Source organism: Schistosoma haematobium, chromosome 1 (genome assembly GCF_000699445.3).
Source record: "Schistosoma haematobium chromosome 1, whole genome shotgun sequence".
Taxonomy (NCBI): domain Eukaryota; kingdom Metazoa; phylum Platyhelminthes; class Trematoda; order Strigeidida; family Schistosomatidae; genus Schistosoma; species Schistosoma haematobium.
The window spans coordinates 56,672,641-56,694,702 of NC_067196.1; the positions used below are offsets into that span (position 1 = coordinate 56,672,641).

The following is a 22,062-nucleotide window of genomic DNA, read 5'->3' on the forward strand; positions in this document are numbered from 1 at the left end:
TGGTTAATGAGTTACATTAAATAATTAGTGTATTTTAATGCTAAAACCAGTAACTCTATAACCCTGAAGAGTACTTATATACACACAAACTCCTCAGTCCTAGATGTCAGATGTTTTCATAATATAGCCTTCTGTTTCAGTAGGAATCGCTATTGATTTGATTAGGTGATAAAAACTCGTTATCAAGTGAACATTTGGTCAAATGAAAAGGAGAAATTGTACTCTCTAATATTAATGCAGCAAAACTGACTATTTACCGATGATCAATTTGTAACTTTTATTTAATTAAATTGTTTATCGTGAATTAGTTTGTCCAAGACTAATTTGTCAATATTTTGCTAATTAATTAGATAAATAAGTGGGTTTTGTAGTTATTGCTAATACATAACGAGTTCGTTCAAGGAGAACATATTCCAGCAGAGACCGATCTAATTCGGTCATGAATTTAAACAAAGGCAAAATATGAACTCTTTCGACCAGCAATACACATCAAACCCATTTAGAAAGTTTGTAGACATCTTGACTCAGTAGCCTAATGTGTAACTAATGAGTGTCGCAAGCGATAGGTACCGTGGTCGTAGGCTTATTTTCAACATTAAAATAAGTATCCACTTACATTAATCTGATCAAATTTAGATAAAACTAGACGTAAGTCCTGTGTTCCACTGATCGTCGCTATCAAGAAGTAAAATGAAATTTCTACTATAGGTTGATAAAAACCAATCACTGAAAACATCATCATTTCAGGTATTCAAGGTCTAAAACTTGATATAAAATAATAATAAAATATCATTAACAAAACAATGGAGCTTTCCATATTTCAGAATGATCCAATTTTACATGTATTTATTGAGAATTCTATAAAATGACGATAATTGTTTGAGTTTAAATTAGGAATTTAAGCCTAAAAATAAATTATTGATAAGCTCGAAATACCTATATCTGGAAAAAGACAAGAATGTGTAAAACATTTCAATCAGAATGCTTTTGACTTTCATAAATTCCAGGGTATGTAATTGAAAAGAGAAAAAAACAATAAATGAGCTTCGAATTCTTATACACCGTGTAAACAGAGAGAACTGAGAGATTTTGTATTAAAAAAATAACGAGATAAATTAGTCAAAAACGATATACCATGAAATTAAAATAGCTGATAGATGTTATCATAAAATAATACACGGTAATAGGAAAAGTAGAACAAATAACGCAAATAAGTGTAAATGGTGAAAAAAGTAGGAAAAAACACTTAATTCCCTTCTCGATAAATACTTCCTATTTTAGAAGGAGATTACAATAAACAATGAAGATTATGAAAGTGGAAAACAAGAGAATAAAGAGGAAATTACAACAGAAACAGACAGCAAAGAAATGGTAACGACCGAGAAAACTGACATAAAACTGAGAACGCAATATAAATATAGATATATAATGAAAGACCCAGGAACAGGAGGTCTAGTCGACATACAAGATATGAAGGAAAATGTCGTTATAAACGGAGCTATAAAACTAACAGATGAATTAGCAATTCTACCAAACGGAGATATTGTAGCAACGAAGCCGCTCATTGAAAACCAAAGTTTCATCATAGCTGAAAATATAAGTAAAATAAGTGACAGAAAGGTTTATGGAACCTACAGCGGAGAAATGATTAAAGGAGCAGAAGCAGATGACAAAGGAATAATATATTTACCCAATTCGACACATGTTATAAGAGTTTCACTAGACAAGGATCGATATGTCATATTGAAAAACAACAAAACACAGAGAGAATTAATATTCGACCGTCGTCTCGGAACAGAACTAGTAAATGCCACGCTCCACCATAATGGAATGATCAAATTAGCCACTGGACAGCTCGTAGCTCCCTCCTCTCGAGAAGGCTATAAATACATGGTAGTCACAAATGAAGACGACCAAACCCTTCTAGTTTACGATCGTTTTACAGGAGAACAGATCAAGGGTGCACAGGTTGATCCCAATGGTTTGATTCAGTTTGAAGATGGACGCATGGCCATCGAGCCATCATCCAAACTAGATAGATATGTTATAATGACAGACCCAAACAACGGTGAAAAACTAGTTTTCGACAGACGAACAGGTAGTCATATCAAGGATGCTGTGTACAGTGAAGATGGGTTGATTCGCTTTCCAGACGGTAGGCGCGTTGCACCAGGTTCCACTGATAACAGCTCACAGTATCTAATTCACTTCGACCCTACAACGAAGGGGAACTTGGTTTTTGACAGACACACTGGTGAACAAGTCGAGGGTGCCTCAGTAGACTCACGAGGTTTCATACTTCTTCCCGATGGTAAATTGCATCTAGATCAGAACCAAGTAAAGCATAGGTACATTATCCTACAAGAGACAACCGATAATACCACATTCGTAGTCGACACTAAATCAGGCCAGAAAATTGATGGAGCAGTTGTTTTGGACAATGGTCTCGTCAAGTTACCCGATGGAAATCTGGTTGCACCCAGCTCAAACACAAGCGCAAATTACATGGTGGTCGGATTGACTGAGGGCGAAGAGAATCCAGTAGTATTCGATCGCAGGACAGGTGAGCAAATCCCAGATGCTTACCTAGACAAGGATGGTATCATACATTTGCCGGATGGAAGTTTGGCTATCTCGGCATCAGAAACTATGGATCGCTACCTTGTGGCACAAGATAACCTGACAGGAGACCCTGTGATGTTTGATCGTCGCCTCGGAACAGAACTAGTAAATGCCACGCTCCACCATAATGGAATGATCAAATTAGCCACTGGACAGCTCGTAGCTCCCTCCTCTCGAGAAGGCTATAAATACATGGTAGTCACAAATGAAGACGACCAAACCCTTCTAGTTTACGATCGTTTTACAGGAGAACAGATCAAGGGTGCACAGGTTGATCCCAATGGTTTGATTCAGTTTGAAGATGGACGCATGGCCATCGAGCCATCATCCAAACTAGATAGATATGTTATAATGACAGACCCAAACAACGGTGAAAAACTAGTTTTCGACAGACGAACAGGTAGTCATATCAAGGATGCTGTGTACAGTGAAGATGGGTTGATTCGCTTTCCAGACGGTAGGCGCGTTGCACCAGGTTCCACTGATAACAGCTCACAGTATCTAATTCACTTCGACCCTACAACGAAGGGGAACTTGGTTTTTGACAGACACACTGGTGAACAAGTCGAGGGTGCCTCAGTAGACTCACGAGGTTTCATACTTCTTCCCGATGGTAAATTGCATCTAGATCAGAACCAAGTAAAGCATAGGTACATTATCCTACAAGAGACAACCGATAATACCACATTCGTAGTCGACACTAAATCAGGCCAGAAAATTGATGGAGCAGTTGTTTTGGACAATGGTCTCGTCAAGTTACCCGATGGAAATCTGGTTGCACCCAGCTCAAACACAAGCGCAAATTACATGGTGGTCGGATTGACTGAGGGCGAAGAGAATCCAGTAGTATTCGATCGCAGGACAGGTGAGCAAATCCCAGATGCTTACCTAGACAAGGATGGTATCATACATTTGCCGGATGGAAGTTTGGCTATCTCGGCATCAGAAACTATGGATCGCTACCTTGTGGCACAAGATAACCTGACAGGAGACCCTGTGATGTTTGATCGTCGCCTCGGAACAGAACTAGTAAATGCCACGCTCCACCATAATGGAATGATCAAATTAGCCACTGGACAGCTCGTAGCTCCCTCCTCTCGAGAAGGCTATAAATACATGGTAGTCACAAATGAAGACGACCAAACCCTTCTAGTTTACGATCGTTTTACAGGAGAACAGATCAAGGGTGCACAGGTTGATCCCAATGGTTTGATTCAGTTTGAAGATGGACGCATGGCCATCGAGCCATCATCCAAACTAGATAGATATGTTATAATGACAGACCCAAACAACGGTGAAAAACTAGTTTTCGACAGACGAACAGGTAGTCATATCAAGGATGCTGTGTACAGTGAAGATGGGTTGATTCGCTTTCCAGACGGTAGGCGCGTTGCACCAGGTTCCACTGATAACAGCTCACAGTATCTAATTCACTTCGACCCTACAACGAAGGGGAACTTGGTTTTTGACAGACACACTGGTGAACAAGTCGAGGGTGCCTCAGTAGACTCACGAGGTTTCATACTTCTTCCCGATGGTAAATTGCATCTAGATCAGAACCAAGTAAAGCATAGGTACATTATCCTACAAGAGACAACCGATAATACCACATTCGTAGTCGACACTAAATCAGGCCAGAAAATTGATGGAGCAGTTGTTTTGGACAATGGTCTCGTCAAGTTACCCGATGGAAATCTGGTTGCACCCAGCTCAAACACAAGCGCAAATTACATGGTGGTCGGATTGACTGAGGGCGAAGAGAATCCAGTAGTATTCGATCGCAGGACAGGTGAGCAAATCCCAGATGCTTACCTAGACAAGGATGGTATCATACATTTGCCGGATGGAAGTTTGGCTATCTCGGCATCAGAAACTATGGATCGCTACCTTGTGGCACAAGATAACCTGACAGGAGACCCTGTGATGTTTGATCGTCGCCTCGGAACAGAACTAGTAAATGCCACGCTCCACCATAATGGAATGATCAAATTAGCCACTGGACAGCTCGTAGCTCCCTCCTCTCGAGAAGGCTATAAATACATGGTAGTCACAAATGAAGACGACCAAACCCTTCTAGTTTACGATCGTTTTACAGGAGAACAGATCAAGGGTGCACAGGTTGATCCCAATGGTTTGATTCAGTTTGAAGATGGACGCATGGCCATCGAGCCATCATCCAAACTAGATAGATATGTTATAATGACAGACCCAAACAACGGTGAAAAACTAGTTTTCGACAGACGAACAGGTAGTCATATCAAGGATGCTGTGTACAGTGAAGATGGGTTGATTCGCTTTCCAGACGGTAGGCGCGTTGCACCAGGTTCCACTGATAACAGCTCACAGTATCTAATTCACTTCGACCCTACAACGAAGGGGAACTTGGTTTTTGACAGACACACTGGTGAACAAGTCGAGGGTGCCTCAGTAGACTCACGAGGTTTCATACTTCTTCCCGATGGTAAATTGCATCTAGATCAGAACCAAGTAAAGCATAGGTACATTATCCTACAAGAGACAACCGATAATACCACATTCGTAGTCGACACTAAATCAGGCCAGAAAATTGATGGAGCAGTTGTTTTGGACAATGGTCTCGTCAAGTTACCCGATGGAAATCTGGTTGCACCCAGCTCAAACACAAGCGCAAATTACATGGTGGTCGGATTGACTGAGGGCGAAGAGAATCCAGTAGTATTCGATCGCAGGACAGGTGAGCAAATCCCAGATGCTTACCTAGACAAGGATGGTATCATACATTTGCCGGATGGAAGTTTGGCTATCTCGGCATCAGAAACTATGGATCGCTACCTTGTGGCACAAGATAACCTGACAGGAGACCCTGTGATGTTTGATCGTCGCCTCGGAACAGAACTAGTAAATGCCACGCTCCACCATAATGGAATGATCAAATTAGCCACTGGACAGCTCGTAGCTCCCTCCTCTCGAGAAGGCTATAAATACATGGTAGTCACAAATGAAGACGACCAAACCCTTCTAGTTTACGATCGTTTTACAGGAGAACAGATCAAGGGTGCACAGGTTGATCCCAATGGTTTGATTCAGTTTGAAGATGGACGCATGGCCATCGAGCCATCATCCAAACTAGATAGATATGTTATAATGACAGACCCAAACAACGGTGAAAAACTAGTTTTCGACAGACGAACAGGTAGTCATATCAAGGATGCTGTGTACAGTGAAGATGGGTTGATTCGCTTTCCAGACGGTAGGCGCGTTGCACCAGGTTCCACTGATAACAGCTCACAGTATCTAATTCACTTCGACCCTACAACGAAGGGGAACTTGGTTTTTGACAGACATACTGGTGAGCAAGTTGAAGGTGCTTATGTTGATGAATTGAATATGATACATCTTCCTGACGGTGATTTATTTCTTCAGCCTGATATTTTATATCCACGCTACATGTCACTTTCTCGCAGCAGTGATAATTTTCCCGTGGTTTTGGATTCTTCCACCGGTGAAATTTTGAACGCATCGTTCTTAGGTGGTTCTCTTTTCCGTGTAAATGGTGGTGGAGTAATCGCAGTCGGCAACTTATCAGGTGGTCGTTTCGTTGTTTATGATGGTGTTGATGTTGAAATTCCACGTATTTACGACACGTTGCTGGGTCACGCTGTACCAGGAGCTGTTCTTCGGCCTGATGGTTGGATTGAGTTTACGGATGGCCTAGTCTTTCCTGTGCTTTCTTCTGTTCCTGTCGGTCAGCGCTATTTTGTTTTTCGCAATTCATCCTCAGGGCAGGAAATTGTTTATGACGCTATATTAGGTTCAGCTGTTTCGGATTCATTTGTTGACGAAAACGGTCTCATTCATTTAACAAACGGATCAATTTTTAGTCCAATCACTTATAATCACACTTCTTTTTTGTTTGACGATCTTTCGGAACCTGCTTATTCATCAACACTTCGTGAACGTAAAAATGCTTCTCTATATCATATTGTCTCATTGAATTCGACTACTAAAATGGTTAGTTATATAAAACCACTGATTTACAATGTCTGTAAACTAAACTGTACGCACTTGGTTATATAGCTTACACTAATCATTTTTAAAACGCTTATCATAGAAATGCTAATATATCTATGCTAATGACCATGTTTCTTAACTGCATATTTCATCAGTTTTGTTTATTGTTTTTCATTGTGATTGAATTATTTTTTAACCTATTACCAACTACCATTTCAATATCATAAAAATCTGCTTCCTAAATTATCTACTCACTATGTTCATCACTTCAAAACTTAGTAAAGTTTTCACTGAATGATCATAAATCTTACGCTTTCAACTCACCTCAGTAACTAAACTTTCAGTCATTGTAAACTAAACCTATTTTTATTAGTTCAATGGAATCGTCTGCGTACATCACTTCTGTAAATATAAACATAGCTTAGAAATTTTTGTGTAATAGTATACATTTAACTATCTGCAAATTTTCCGATTATTTGATATGCAAACACATTTGCACGATGCTTGTTAATAAATTAAATCCTTTCATTTGTATCTTTGCTATGTATGCACATTTGAAATTTATATTCACAATTAAAAATGTTTCTTTTTTCCTGAGGTTATGCTGCACCCATAATTGAATAAAATGGAAATATCTATCAAATTATTTTAGGGTATTTAACGCATAATAAACTCTTTTCTCCCTTATTCTTACAGCAACCTGAAGAAATGGATTTAATTTCTCCTGGTAAGTTCTGCATTTATGTTTTGAATTTCAAAAAATTTCCCGGACATCAGTTGATTAAGCTGGTAATCATGACCAGTTAGGTCTCATTTAGGATCCCTGCTAAAACACCAAGATCACAATACCATGTGCTATATTGATATCACTCTTAACTCAGCAATTCGAACTAAAGGATTACGTTGGTTACCACTCGTTCACTATACTATGCACAAGTCAATTGTTGACTTTCCATTAAAAAAGTATTTAGAATAGTTTTATTCGCAAACTAATATAACCTAAACTACAGACCGATTCTAATTAAAACCCTCAGACAAAATTTAGTCGTCAGTAGAAGGTTATTAACCAGATGTGATTAATGTAGAGCTTTCAACTGGTTGACAAGAAGTCAGGAAAATGTATTTCTAAGTGATTTTTTAGTCAAACACAGAGTCTCTTTATTTTAGTACAGTTGATAATAGTATGCGATTTCAAGCTCTTACAAGAATTACTTTATTTCAGCATGTAAATGACTATTAACTGATACATTCTAAGTGACTTTAAAATGTCATCCAATGTAATTACCAAGTATTAAATACAGCGACAGTTACATACCTACACAATAATGTCATGCTAAATGAATAGTAAACATTAAAAGTTTAAATAAAATCACTAAAATAACAATTTTCTCCAGAATAGTTTAGTTTCTAAACGTTTATACACAAACTTATGGAAACTTATATGGTACATTAAACTGTTACTTGAAGATTACCTCAAAAGTTAGTCTTAACAATTAGTATAAGACAGAATGTGATTGCGAGATAATATGGAAACGAAATTCCTCTAGCTTTGAAAAGCATCGATAATTTATCCAAAATAAAATAGAATTTAAGGACACCTTGAAGACTGAAATATTCGTGCTACGAAAATCTCAGAGCTATAAAATCTCTATGGGAAATAGTTAACATTGAAAATGTGGCCGTTGTATGTAACAGATCATATTGGAAAAGAAGCAAATATTAAAATAATGAATTCAATGGCATAAAATACTTGAAACCGGTGATCATTTAAGACATAAAACATAAGTTATACACAGAGATACTAAAAAGAAACTACTTTACACTTAAAAGTTTGTTGGAAATGAGTGAATAAATAGAATCCTAAGCTTTCATTAAACTCATTAGTTGTTAATATATCTTACCGTCCATAAATTACAGTTAATTTTTTATATACCCGCTACTAAGTTTTGTACCATAAATGACCTAATTATGTATAGGTTGAAATTTATTATTTCTGTTGCACTTCGGTCATGTATCAGATTTAAACAATCATGTACGTTTATATTTAATAATACAAAGTAAACAGGGCTAGTTTTTCTAATATTCTGAGTGAATATTAGTGATACAAGAATTTATTTAGACCAATCAGAGTTAGCTATGATCATTTGCATTATTCGTTTTCAAAACAAAATCAATCAGTTTACAAAATTACCACCCATAACTTAGTTCACAATTAAGAAAATGGGGAAATATAACACTGAAAAGTCTGGTTTGATTAAAGATTATTGATGATGCAACTAAGACAGATCTATAACGCTAGGACAAATTAAGAAAGTAATGACAAATGATATACAAGGTAGATTCAAATTTGAAAATGACGATCATAGTCGGTTACTCAGTACTCTGACCTATAAGATAACGCTTAATCTATCAGTCTAAAAACCGCTAATGGGGAGAACAAATTGCTCCTATGTGATATAAGTTATAGCTCTTTTGTCATTACCAGGGGAATTAACTTGAACGTGAAACGTAAAGATCCTGGCAGCAAACACTTCCTTTTCCCTTCTTAAATATATATATAGGGTGTTTAGTTACACTCAAGAGTATGGAAATTCTCTTAGATGTAAAAATTTACTACCTACTTTCACATTACCTCGTTATAATGGTGTGAAGATCCCTTTTTAAATGTTCAATGATTAGATTTTGCAATGCTATCACAGCAAGTAAATGCAATTAGTTAACTTGCATAAAACACAACAGCGTTTATAGATATATATCTTAAAGAAATTCTAGATGTTAATTTGTTTGGACAGTTTGTGATGTGATTGATTTCTTGTCACAATTTTGTTTGTCATTCTCCTGTAACTGACTTTTAGTAATTAAGTAAAATTTGGAATACTTGGTTTCAATTTACCTGAACGAAGATTCCTACATAACTGATTCGGGAATATGTGATTTGACAAACAAGATTTATGAAAATCCAATTTCACTCGTTACGATATAATTTTGCACTTGAGGTTAACAAGTTCATCTAACCTTTTAGTAATTTGTGTAAGGAGTCTTCTTTTCAGAAATTTAAAACAATTAGTCCCTTTGATAAATTTCGATAATGCTATTAGGAGACGAAAGTTATCTTTGCTACGGCTTACCTTTAACCTGTCTAGTTGATCTTTTAGTTTCCAAATAAAAATGTCTTAGCAAGTGTATGTGTGATCAGATTGTTCGAAATGTATTGTGCAAATATATTACATAATTCTGATAACCTTCGTCTTCTTATTGCATTATCGAAGTTAGTTAAATGTCGATACAATCTTTTAATGAACTAATGATTGTTTTTTGACCTTTTTCATAGATAAAGTCGAAAAAGTAAGTCAATGTTCAATATTTTCAAATTAATCAAATTAAGAGGTATTTTGTTTGTAATGTTTCATCAAAAATTTAAAGTACTTCTATAGATAATGAAGACGATGTTTCCAAATATTTATTTTCGTTTTAGATAATGAACGGCAGCTCATGTGAATGTATCGAAGATTTATTCCGACGAGTAAGACCTTTTTTAACAATATAGATCTGATTCGATGGAATTAATTTTTAACGTCTCGATACTAATCTAAGCCTTGCCATCAATACTATTGTACAATAATTAAACAATAAATGTTCACTCTTACAGTAAAATGTTTATAATTTAAATTTTAATGATATATAATATTTCAAATAATCTTTTTTTCAAATTTCTAAACAGTTTCCACTAACCTAAATGCAGTTCCGAATGTATTCCTCACCGTTTTTATTACTGTTGAGAAGAATCCGATACAAGAAAAGCATTCATAATGACTTTTCATGTTTGACTTGATAGTTTAAAATAAATTGAGCATTAAGTGTGTTGTTTATGCTGGTAAAGTGATATATCTGCAAAACTCCAATGAGTGGAAAATCAAATTTTTCACGGTTCGCAACTTATTGTGTCGTGTTTTTTTTTAGTGAACAAACAAATCACTAACTTAACACGATTTCAAATAGTAAAGAGCAATAACGCAGAATACTTAATACAACAAAAGTAAATTTGATTAAGTTAATGTCATGTCACTTCAGTCAATGAGATTCTGTGTGACATTATTATGTGTATTTGTAAAACAGAAGGATATATTGTTAAAATCTATTCGAATGAAATGTCATGGATTGGCATAGTAGTGTTACCGTACAGTCATGGCACAACAGAAGGATTGTGATTTGTCCCGAAACTGCAGAGAACAAAATCCCTCAGTAAAGAGAAACACTTCAAAATCTTTTAAAATGAATAAAGAAAAGGATCGCTTTCATGTTTACACAAAATCGCGTCTACAAACAAGATTGTGTAGACTGTGACCCATCCTATATTGAAGTCTTCTCGTGAAATCTCGGCCCTTGCAAAGGAACTCTTAAGCTACACAATGAGACCTAATAATTCTGTAGAGCAAGAAAATCTACAATTCAGATCGGCAATACCAGTGCATGTTACTTTCAACAACCATCAAATAGATATTAAAAATATTCAAATAATTCAGAAAGGCTTTTCTAACCATAAAGAAAGGATTCTGTGGAGCTTTTTAAATAATGTTTAATATTACGGTGGTTAATAGAAAGGAAGGTATAACTACACATAGAACTTCGACCATTTATCCAAATAACCACACTCAGTTCTGCACACAAGCATGCAAATTTTTAAATCCACTTCCCCATATTACAAAAAGGATATATTTTACACCCACTAGCGTACATACAAATACACACGATGTCTCATACAGAATCACCTTAACTGAAACGACATGTCATCACCATGATCAAGTCTACTTTTGCCGTACTAAGTATTCTGCGTTATTGCTCTTTACTATTTGAAATCGTGTTAAGTCAGTGATTTATTTATTCACTGAAAAAACGACACAATAAGCTAAAAAACATCAGAAATTCAATTTTTTATTCATCAGGATCTTATAATCTCATATTAATCATAACGAATGTTTGTATAGCTAATTTTTTAGTATGAGTACGCGCACGTAACTGCTTGGGATAAAGTAACTTCCAAAACAAAACCATCGTTGATACATGTCTCAATGGATTTGAGTTGTGACTGGTTAGACGAGTCATTTAATAAAATAGGTATAGTTGTATTTCACAATTTCATGTAACGACTAGACACACTAGCCAATTATAAAAGTAATGACGAATTCAGTTCAGCATTCGGGTTTAATATCTCCATCACTAGAGAATCAGAACGTCAATAATCCCAGAAATGCGGTAAAATATAAGACGTGTCAGTCCGCTACATTTATGATTTTATCTTAAGCAATAATCTACCAACAAATTCTACCTCATATTAGTTTCAATACAGGCATTTAAGCCTAGACTTCTTGTACTTAACTATTCAGTAACCTCAGTTCGAGAAATACCTGATTCACTATGTAACAAAACAGGTTGCTATTTGACTTCAAACCAATTCATCATAGTCTTAGTAAACAGCTTTATTTTGAATAAATCACTACATTACCTACTTTTAATGCATATAAAGTAAACATTCTCCACAGATAGCTTCTGAATTAAGTAACTAATCCTTAACCCCCGGAAATTTACCTTTACAACTAAGTAGATAATGAAGATATGACAATGAGATTGTATGTAAAAACTAATAATTACTGTCGATAGGATAAAAGTTATACTTTAAACTAATAATAGTACGCTGCAAAAACTTGTTAGGTTTTTAAAATAAGTATGAGGGCAAGACACATCGAATACCGCATATTTGAAATAAACTATCTTTTAATAAATAATCGGATTTCATAAGTTTACGAATAGTAAATATATGAATTTCAGATGATTTCATTTTGAAACGTACTAAAGAGTTACTCAGAGTTACTCAATATTTTTATGATAATCTAATAGTGTAAGTTATCTTATTTACTTTTCACCGAACTCCATAACCAAACTTATTTCGCTATACTTTCCTAGTAAAATGGTGATAAACCGCAGTACAAAATTGTATATAAAATCACAAGTTCATGGCAGTTTAGCTAAACATACATTTTAAATAATGTTTTAATAACTAATAACATATTTAAAAGATATCTTACATCTACCAGGTATCTCTCCTATAATATGCATTGAACTGTGTCGTAAAATATCACAGATAGAAAGAAACTTAAAAAATCAGCACATAATATATGGCAGTACCAACATATACCACATTCCTTGATCATCTAAAATTATAGTTCAATAATAACCTTGGCGTTTTCTGGTGATAAAGTAAATCTAACAGGTGTCTGTTGAACGGCTAACCTAGCAAATAATGCTGATGATAAAATAAAGCGTTACTGTTAGGCATAAGACTATCCATAGTCTGTATTGAAAAAAAACTGAGTAGAAACACAATGAAACCGTAACACTTAATGATGCTTTAAATCATAAAACAATATTGATGAGACAAATGTTGAAACTCGTGAAGTGAATGACTACTGTTTTCAAACTTATCATCTGGTTGTAGCCGTAGCCTCTTAAAGAAACCTGTAACATGAGTCAATTATAAAATAACATGTTATCCTAAGAAATATATTCAAGGATGACTAGTGATCTGTAGGGGTTCAAGTTCTATCTTACATCAAGTCCAGTCTTCGGTTACGTAATTGTAAGTATGCACTTAACTATGGTCCTGAATAATAGCATGACATAACTCAGTATGTGTTTGTTATAAAATGATATTTACGTGACTACAGAAAATGGTTGTCCAACTGTTTAACTAAGAACAAGACTGGTGGGGACACATATATGTTCAACATACATTGAAAGGAGCTTGTACAGGACGCATGAATATTCATTGAATACAAGTCAAATGCACGTAAATCCACCAGTTACTCGAACACAAGGTTGATTTTATGATATTAGATTGACCATCGGTCTGCCTTACATCTACTTTACTCATACGGCTGAGTACCAATAAATTGTAATCCTTCTGCATTTGATGATGCACTCACATGTAACGAACGTTGTCATAATAACTAAATCTTAGTAAATACTTTTACTGTTAATGATCAAGATCTACTTGTTGTTGATATTACCTCAAGTACGTGTATTTGATCTACTTATCATACAAATTGAGGAAAAAGAATGTATTTTTTAGAACTGAGTCATACAGATGAACGAGACATAAACAAAAATACATTATAATCCGAGACAAATCCATACAGATTCAAATTGTTCCATTTGAAAAAGGGGAAAAGGTAAGAAACCTAATGGCACCAACACTAATGAAGTTTTAACAAGAGAAATATATAAAACAGAAACAAGCAAGAATGATGAGTAAGACAAATAGGTTAATAGTTCTTTACAGATTTACCGCAAAACAATATATATGTGTAACAGTACTGGATATTGATTTAAGTCTTTAATTACAGGATTCTCTTTCTCTCGTTGCGAATTTAAACATCGTATTCAAATAAAATCGGAATAATTTTACACACCCCTAGAACTATTTTCCAAATAGATACTGGTATCCAAGAATGAATAACTAGTTTGGACTATATCTTATTTTCCATAAGAAATTTGACGACACCACCTCTTCAGTGATTTGTTTCTAGAATGATATGAACTTTAATTTTAAAGAAGAACCACATACTTTCATTCAATGGAAAACAAAAATTTAGGAAAATATTGACATCATAAAATATGATCGTCAGTTTCTATCCAAGTTGTGACAAAATACCATTGGTTATCAGAAATGACAATTTCTACATTAAATTTTAGTGATATATGTAGCAATTAGAAAATCAACTGTTAAAAATATTAATTCACAATCGTACTAGAAACATTTAACTAATACAAAATGCTTAGACTGATAGTTTTTTCTTTAGATACGACTAGTAAGTCAAACAGAAAGTTATGTGTAATAATTAACTTCTGTAAGGTGTCACCTTGTAGTAGTATTTTCTAGTTATGATGAAATGATTTAAGTTAGCATGCATAAAAATTCAATCGTTTTTTTTAAAAAAATCCTACATACTTTTCTTTTTAGGGTCTTTTGAGATTGAAAGGAGAAAAGGTAAGTGATTATACTTTGGATATGAAAAACTTTCACTCTAAATTAAATCTAGTTGAAGACATATAGATCCACATACAGTTTGACAGAAGGATGTTGTGACGATATCAATCGTTTTTCATCTGCTTAATAATCGTACTGGTGATTATAAAAACAATCCCAGTCAAAATAGGCTAACAAACTCAAGAATTGATTTACAACATGAGGGCGTAAGTATAACCTTGAAAATAGAACTCTAGCCACATAGTTTATCAATCGTCAAATCCACCACAGAAGAACTGACCAATTGGGAAGAAATGCATGAATGGAAAGTTGACCTTATCATTAAGTTGTCTACCAATCAAATCAACTAGAAAATCTATCGAACGCACTCATTTGCAAGACTTCATAATTTTCACCCAACCGTTTAAATTGAGTCTAAGTTAACAAAACAACTGATCAGGTGATAGGGAAAACAGTTGATGCACCGGTTCATACTACTGAACGTAACTAGTTAGGGTTTTCATTGCTCATACTTTTAGAGGCTAATGGGTTTCCTCGCCTGAACAAAAAACCATTACACCATTTCCAGTTTGATGATATCCCTCTAAGTTTGGTTAATATCGAGCAACATAAATTAATTGAAATCAAGCCAAATTATTGAGATTTAGAGAAATCATTAGTTATGGAGTGATAGTATTAATTTGTAATGATATAAAATTGCATAAATCCCTAGATTTAATTCAGGTTTCCTATCGGTATAATAATCTCATGACTACTCTTGATTTAATTGCATTGAGTCTGATGTATTTTATGAGATACAGTGTCGAGCGAAAGCTTACAGCTTTATGTTTGAACTTGTATATTCAAAGTAGGACCATAGGAATTATGACCTCTTTTATATGACTGAAAGGATTGAAGTAATGTCGTAGTATGTTGTTGAGCTATTGAGACAGGAATCCCAGCCGATATTTACAAATCAACAATCATTGCGTTATTTAAATGGGATCTAGTCTACAATAGTGCATTGTCTCTCATTATACAAAACACGAGTGAGTAATGACAGTTGGGATTGAATAATATCAGAGGGTCAGAGATTTCTGAATAAATTTGTTTATTAAGGAAACTTAACAAATGTTGCTATCAAGTGAGAGATTAAGATGTTGAGCATTTGACATTACTTACCACAGGTAATTTCGGTAAAGAGTTTCAATATTGAAAATCTACAAAACTCCTCAGAAATATGTCGTTTAGCTCTTCGGACTTTCTTTTCTAATGCGATATTTTATCTGCCGTTAATTTTACTGCGGAAAAAGCGTTGAGATAAAATTCACAAAGTTAAACATGTGAGTGAACTTGGACTACTTGAATAAATGTTGGCCGATCAGCTTCTCTGTCAAAACAAATATCAGCAATTAAAAGTATTAAATGACAGCTCAGAATTCATCCCAAGCACTTAGCCATTCAAGACCCTCCCCACAGAAAACTGTTTAACTACGTCATAATATGCGATAGACTATCGCTGCTAGTAAACACTGCCAAAACGTCCGACCTTCAATTATTTAGATAAGCTCAACTAACTGTAAAATGCATTTCGCAATCTATACGGATGACATCATTTTTGGTACGAATATATCTGATAAGTTCCATAAGACTTTCATCTGTTCTAAAGGGAATTGAACAAATATTATGCTCTCCATTATTATTTAAGCGTTTTTTTAATTTAGGTTTTCCTTTTCACTAAGATGAACCTTGAAGTGGTTTCATAATATTTAGACAATAAAATCCACAGTACACTTGTCAACTATATTTCAAACTATTCCATTGAGTGATGAATGTTTATGAATAAGAACTTTCGTCTAAATTTGAACGAATAGTTTCACAATATTTGGGCGCCGAGTTAATGTGAGACATTAAAGAAGAAGAATATATATTTGAAAAAATCTCAGCGAATGAAACGTTGGATTTACTTAAAATTCATTCGCTGGGATTTTTCAAATATATATTCTTCCTCTTTGATGAATGTTTATGTTTTTATTGAGGTGTCGCCCAATTTCATCACAAATTACATTTAAGTACAATGTTATTTTATCTATCGAATGTACATGAGTTCTGCGAGTAGGTTTACTTCTTAATCGATTAAATTATCCAATTATTTAATTGATCAGAATTTATTACTGTTTATTATATTTTTAGGGAGATCGTGGTGATGCAGGACCTATGGTATGTAAATTAACTTTTAAAAAATATTTGTTTGAGAAATAATAGTTTTCTGTGGTCACAACTTTGTTGAATAAAGTAAAAACTTACTGTGTCTAAACTTTCATTAATAAACAGCCACATTTAATCAATCAATATGAATTAATATGACTGACAGTATTTTCTTAATAATTACGGGAACAGTAAAAGTTGACTGGTGTTATTCTGTTATCTTCATATTTCCTTTTTTGTAAAATAAAGGAAATATTTAACACAAAATACCGAACATGATTAAAAGTCTTTTAAAATATTCTTTACAAATTCACTTGAAGGGTTTTGTGAAGATGGGTTTAATTTGATATCAGTCAGCAATCAAGGAAGATTGGACTAGTGTTTCGTCCTAGTGTAGAACTCTTCATCAATGCTCCACTACAACCCTCTTCAGAGATTGGACTTGAGACCAGATGATATCAAGTTGTAGAGAATACAACCTACAGCTTTTCCAAAACTAAAGCACAAATGTATTTCTGCGTCTCTCAATTACTAATTAAGTAATGACTTAACTATCATTTTTTATTTTTAGCACCTATATCAGATGATCATTTCTCACATTTTCAGCTTATTTTCGATAATAAATTCTTCAATCCCTTGGAATTTATTAGTTGTTTTCATGACTAGAACACTAAAACTTTGAGAATTATTTACTCTAAATTTAGTGTATGCAAATGAACATTTAACAACTGGTACCATATGTGTACATCCACATGACAAGTGTTACAATAAAAACAATCAAAAATACGACTATAAACCGTAATAGTATTAATCTACTTAAACAAAGTTTTCAATTTAATGTACGATTTTTAGGATATTGACATTTGTGCATTGAATCATATGAATTAAAAAATAATACATAAATTAAATTATTCTACTTACATTACCAGAAAACAATCTAATGCATAACTTTTAAAACATAGAATAGGTAAAAGTTATTAAGGAATAACTGACCGTGAAAGATGTTTTTCAAAAGTATTCGAATCGACAATAGCAAATTACATCTGATAGTTGAAGATATGCAATAAAACAAAACCCAACATATAATGTATATTTCATGCTTATTGATATCCATAACAAGAAAATCACTGTAGCCTTCCTAGAAATCGATACTTCATGGCATATACCAGTCCAGATTGTAGTTAAAGGATTTATCACTGTAATGTTTATACCATTACAGGATAACCATTTTTTTAAAGATTAATTCATGTAATTTAAGGAAATACAATAGTTATCAATGCGTTATTTAGAAATATAACCAGAACTATGTGTCTAAAACATTTTCAAGATTATGGTCAGTTATGAAAAATTCAGATGATAAGATGTTAACAGATAGGATTGAATAATAACAATTCTTATTAGATATTTAGTCACTGATCAAAACATCAGGCACGACATTTTTCAATGCATCTATAAAGGTTAATGAGTACATAACATAGAATTCAAAAGAAAAACTTAAATAAATCTCAAGTATATAAAAGTTAAATAAGGCTTCCTTAACGAACTTTGACTTTGTAAAACTATTTAAATACTAACAAAACTTAGGAATTATAGCAAAGGATGACTGATGATTTTCATTAAATGATTTCAGTAGGTTGTTTGCAAGGGAGATCAACAAGAGTAGTGATGACACAACCTTGTTTTTATATGGTGAAACAATGGCAGCTAATGAACTCGTGAAAATAGTATGAAATTTTTAAATAAAACCATCGTTGTGCACAGTCCAGTTCAGTTAAAACATTCGGTCTCGAGAATTTGCTCACCTTGATTAGACATTATAGAGAAAACAACACAGTGTGGGGAGTGTTTCTGATCCATAATGAACTAAGAAATCCCAATGCATATGCATCTATAAACAAATAGACCGACACCAACATCGATATCTCAGTGATAACCTTTGTTTATATAAATCATCCACTGACGCATCACTATCTCTCTCACGTTTACCTACAACTCACTATTCAATCTTAAAACACTATATAACTCTACTTTTATGGTCAGAACAATTAAAACAATTGATAAGTCCGTTGAAGCCGATGCCTATCACAAAGCATTTTACTTTTTAAAATAACGAGAATAATATCTACAATTACTCTTCTGAGTTAATTAAGAAGTAAAATGACTATGATAAAATAGACAAATTAGTGATGAGAACTACAAACCTAACTGTATCACTGAAAAAGTTCACAGATTAAACTTGAGTCAATAAATAATTTATAGAATTTTCAGTAATCTTACATGTAATTAACATAATTTCAGTATTGAAATGTGTTTGATATAAAAATATTGTAAAATATTAGAAATACAATCTACTGTATCCGAAGATTTTGACTAAGTTACACTTTTTGAATTGTTTTTGATAGCCTTACATAAAACGTATCTTGAATACTATTAAGTTTAATACAAATAATGAAGCTTTTAAGTACAGCATTAAATCAAAAGGATTTACCAATAGGAAGTAATCAAAATGGATGTCGGTCAATCGGTTTGTAGGTTAAGCATTCTTGAGGGTTCGACTCTTGGGAACGAGGTTTGGATGCGCATTTCTGGTGAGTTTTATACCAGGGCGAAACGGCCATCCAGGGCCTCCAGGTTTTCTGTGGTTTTCTAGTTTAGATTGGTTCACGATTTCAATGAAAATATTCAAAAGTGAGAGCAATCTATTTTCAAGGCTTTTATCAATTTGCCTATTGATCAAGGCTACAGTTGATTTTTGCAATGGCTTATCACAGTAACTGGTATTCACATCAAAATAGAATCAATAGGGCTCATGATCCATTTGGGTAAAATTTTATTGCATCTCTGATGAAATGTTTTTGGAATAAGTCATTATACTTAGAACTTGTTTAAAATTTGAAGAACCATGCTGAGAAACATGGCCGTAACTTCTAAAAATCAAAAATGTAAAAAGAAAACCTAATTTAAAGCATCACTTAGTAGTATATATATATAATTCAAACAAACAATACTCGTGACTTTATTATGATGACATCCATCCTATTTCATTTTAGTACTGATTTCACAAAATACACCAAGTAATTTGACTGATTGTCATAACCAAAGATAATTTGTTAATTTATTATTTCTAAAATCCTTCTTTTGTAAAAATGCTGATAATCAAAGTAACACATCTGCTGATCAGATAAGAAATTGTTAGTTGATTTTCCTAATGAAACATAAAGTTGTATGGTTACTAATCATGACTTCTGTTTACACACATAGGTAGTCAATAGACTGGACACAATAGTAATATTATATAAAAAGATTATTATTGATTATTGTTAGTTTATTAGGTTCTTCCATTGCATTCTTTAAAATATTCATTAGATCCTAATGTTAGGTAATTAGTGATAGTCGGAAGGAAATTTTGTGTGTAGATTCCGTGTTAGCTGACACTTGTCACCGAGGCATATGTGGGATATTGAAGGAATTGTTGCTAGATCTGGGTTTAATACGTAAATCACCTAGTGCAGCAACCTGAGATGTTGCCACCAAACGTTTTGGTTGAGAAATTGATCACTGCGCAGTAACTGATTTACCGACTGGCCACTAGTAAACAAAATTTATTCATCACTAGTAGCTAGATGAACATGACATTGTCTACCACTTGATGACTCGTAAGCCTAATTACCTATGTCCATTTTCAATTCTATTTTCTAAGACGTTGTTATTAAGTATTCATTTATTTATTAATAAATGTGATAAAGATTTATAAAAAAAATCCAGTGACTTGTCTTGTGTTCCGCAGTTACACAAGATCTACCATTACCTCTGTTCAAAATGTCTTTCTAAAGCTTGACCAAACAATATTCAGTAGTAATCGTCTCTATTACATATGACAGGAAAATATATTTGCTATTAACAATGGACATTGTTTAATGTCCAAAATTTGAATGATTATCAAGAACTTGTATTAGCTAGATGGCCATTAAAAACTAGAAAGCATTAGTCAGTCGATTTATCTTTGCCTGGAACTCGCTTTTCATCAGTATCCATTCACTTATTCTCAATGAATCAAATTCACACTGGTCGATCATTTTGCAAGGTACTTTTACATCATTAGATCTAAAACGAACGTCCAATATATTTCCAACTTCAGTTTATTGTATTGTAGTTATTCGATGTTATCAAAGACGTCTATTTCACTCATCACATTATGTTTCCTGGTTAGCGTCTTTTTAGCAAGTTAGTTTTTTACGGGATGATGTCGCTAACCCCATCTCCAACCACCCTCCTTTGTCCGGGCTTGGGACTGGTAGTAGCCCCAGAGGGGCTCAAAGCGGAGCTAAACATTACATGTCAGAGTCTAACCAGAAATTTAGACATACAACCCCAAGATTTTTTTCACTAAGTATATGTTATTTATAATAATGTAGTTTATGCAGAAAAGTTAACTAAAAAGTTTTATCTTACATTAATATTTGCTTTAAAAAGTCTTAAATTAGGACTAAACACCCCAAATTGTAGAACGACATAGTGCCAAGAAAACATCATATTTAGATTAGTAACTAATTGTTTATTTCAACCAGTTTCAATAGTAATTTACTCTTATTTTATTGTTTTCACATGCATGACGCGTAAAGTTATCTGACTATTTGTGCTACGTAGCTTCGGAGTTGGTGGAACAGTGTTTTTTTATTTAAACTATAAAAGCGGAAGCTCACAAATGTCTTGTCATTTGGCCTTGTTCACTGAAATAATTTCACACAAGTTTTCTTCAAGTAACTGTGTGATCAACAAATAATATGCTGAAGGATATTTTCAATATTAACTCACATCTGTAGGTATCATTACCAAGGTTTGACTTGATAATTTCAAATAAATTGAGCATTTAGCAGATTGTTATAAATAAAAATAATATATCTGTAATATCCCAGTGAGTAGAAAAATTAGATTTCCTGACGTTTCATGACTCAGTGTAAGCCAGTTTACTGGAGAATAAATGAACAGTTTAATTTGGTATGACACACTTACAAATATAATCTTTTTATTTATAAACTTATATCGACTGAAAAACCATTAAAAAATGGGAACACTACAAAACTGCTTCATCCTTTCCAAGGTTTACCTACATACTCTCACACTAAATTAAATTTTGTACCTTCAAATCTTACAGTGAACAAAATACCTTAAAACGTGTAAGAATTTAGTGGCTTAATAGTTGATTTATAATGAAAATG

The 22,062-nt window shown here is 33.7% G+C and overlaps 1 protein-coding gene across 1 annotated transcript in view; it reads left to right on the plus strand.

Annotated features, from left to right (window-relative positions):
• The window catches only part of MS3_00001676 (uncharacterized protein), a 92,461-nt gene that overhangs the window by 41,587 nt on the left and 28,812 nt on the right, over positions 1–22,062 (plus strand). The window contains exons 8-13 of the mRNA XM_051209146.1: positions 1,282–3,097; positions 4,022–7,339; positions 9,944–9,957; positions 10,088–10,135; positions 14,630–14,656; positions 16,829–16,855. Coding sequence (XP_051074577.1) covers positions 1,282–3,097; positions 4,022–6,678 — 4,473 coding nt within the window. The 3' untranslated portion in view covers positions 6,679–7,339; positions 9,944–9,957; positions 10,088–10,135; positions 14,630–14,656; positions 16,829–16,855. The remainder of the gene's footprint in view (positions 1–1,281; positions 3,098–4,021; positions 7,340–9,943; positions 9,958–10,087; positions 10,136–14,629; positions 14,657–16,828; positions 16,856–22,062) is intronic.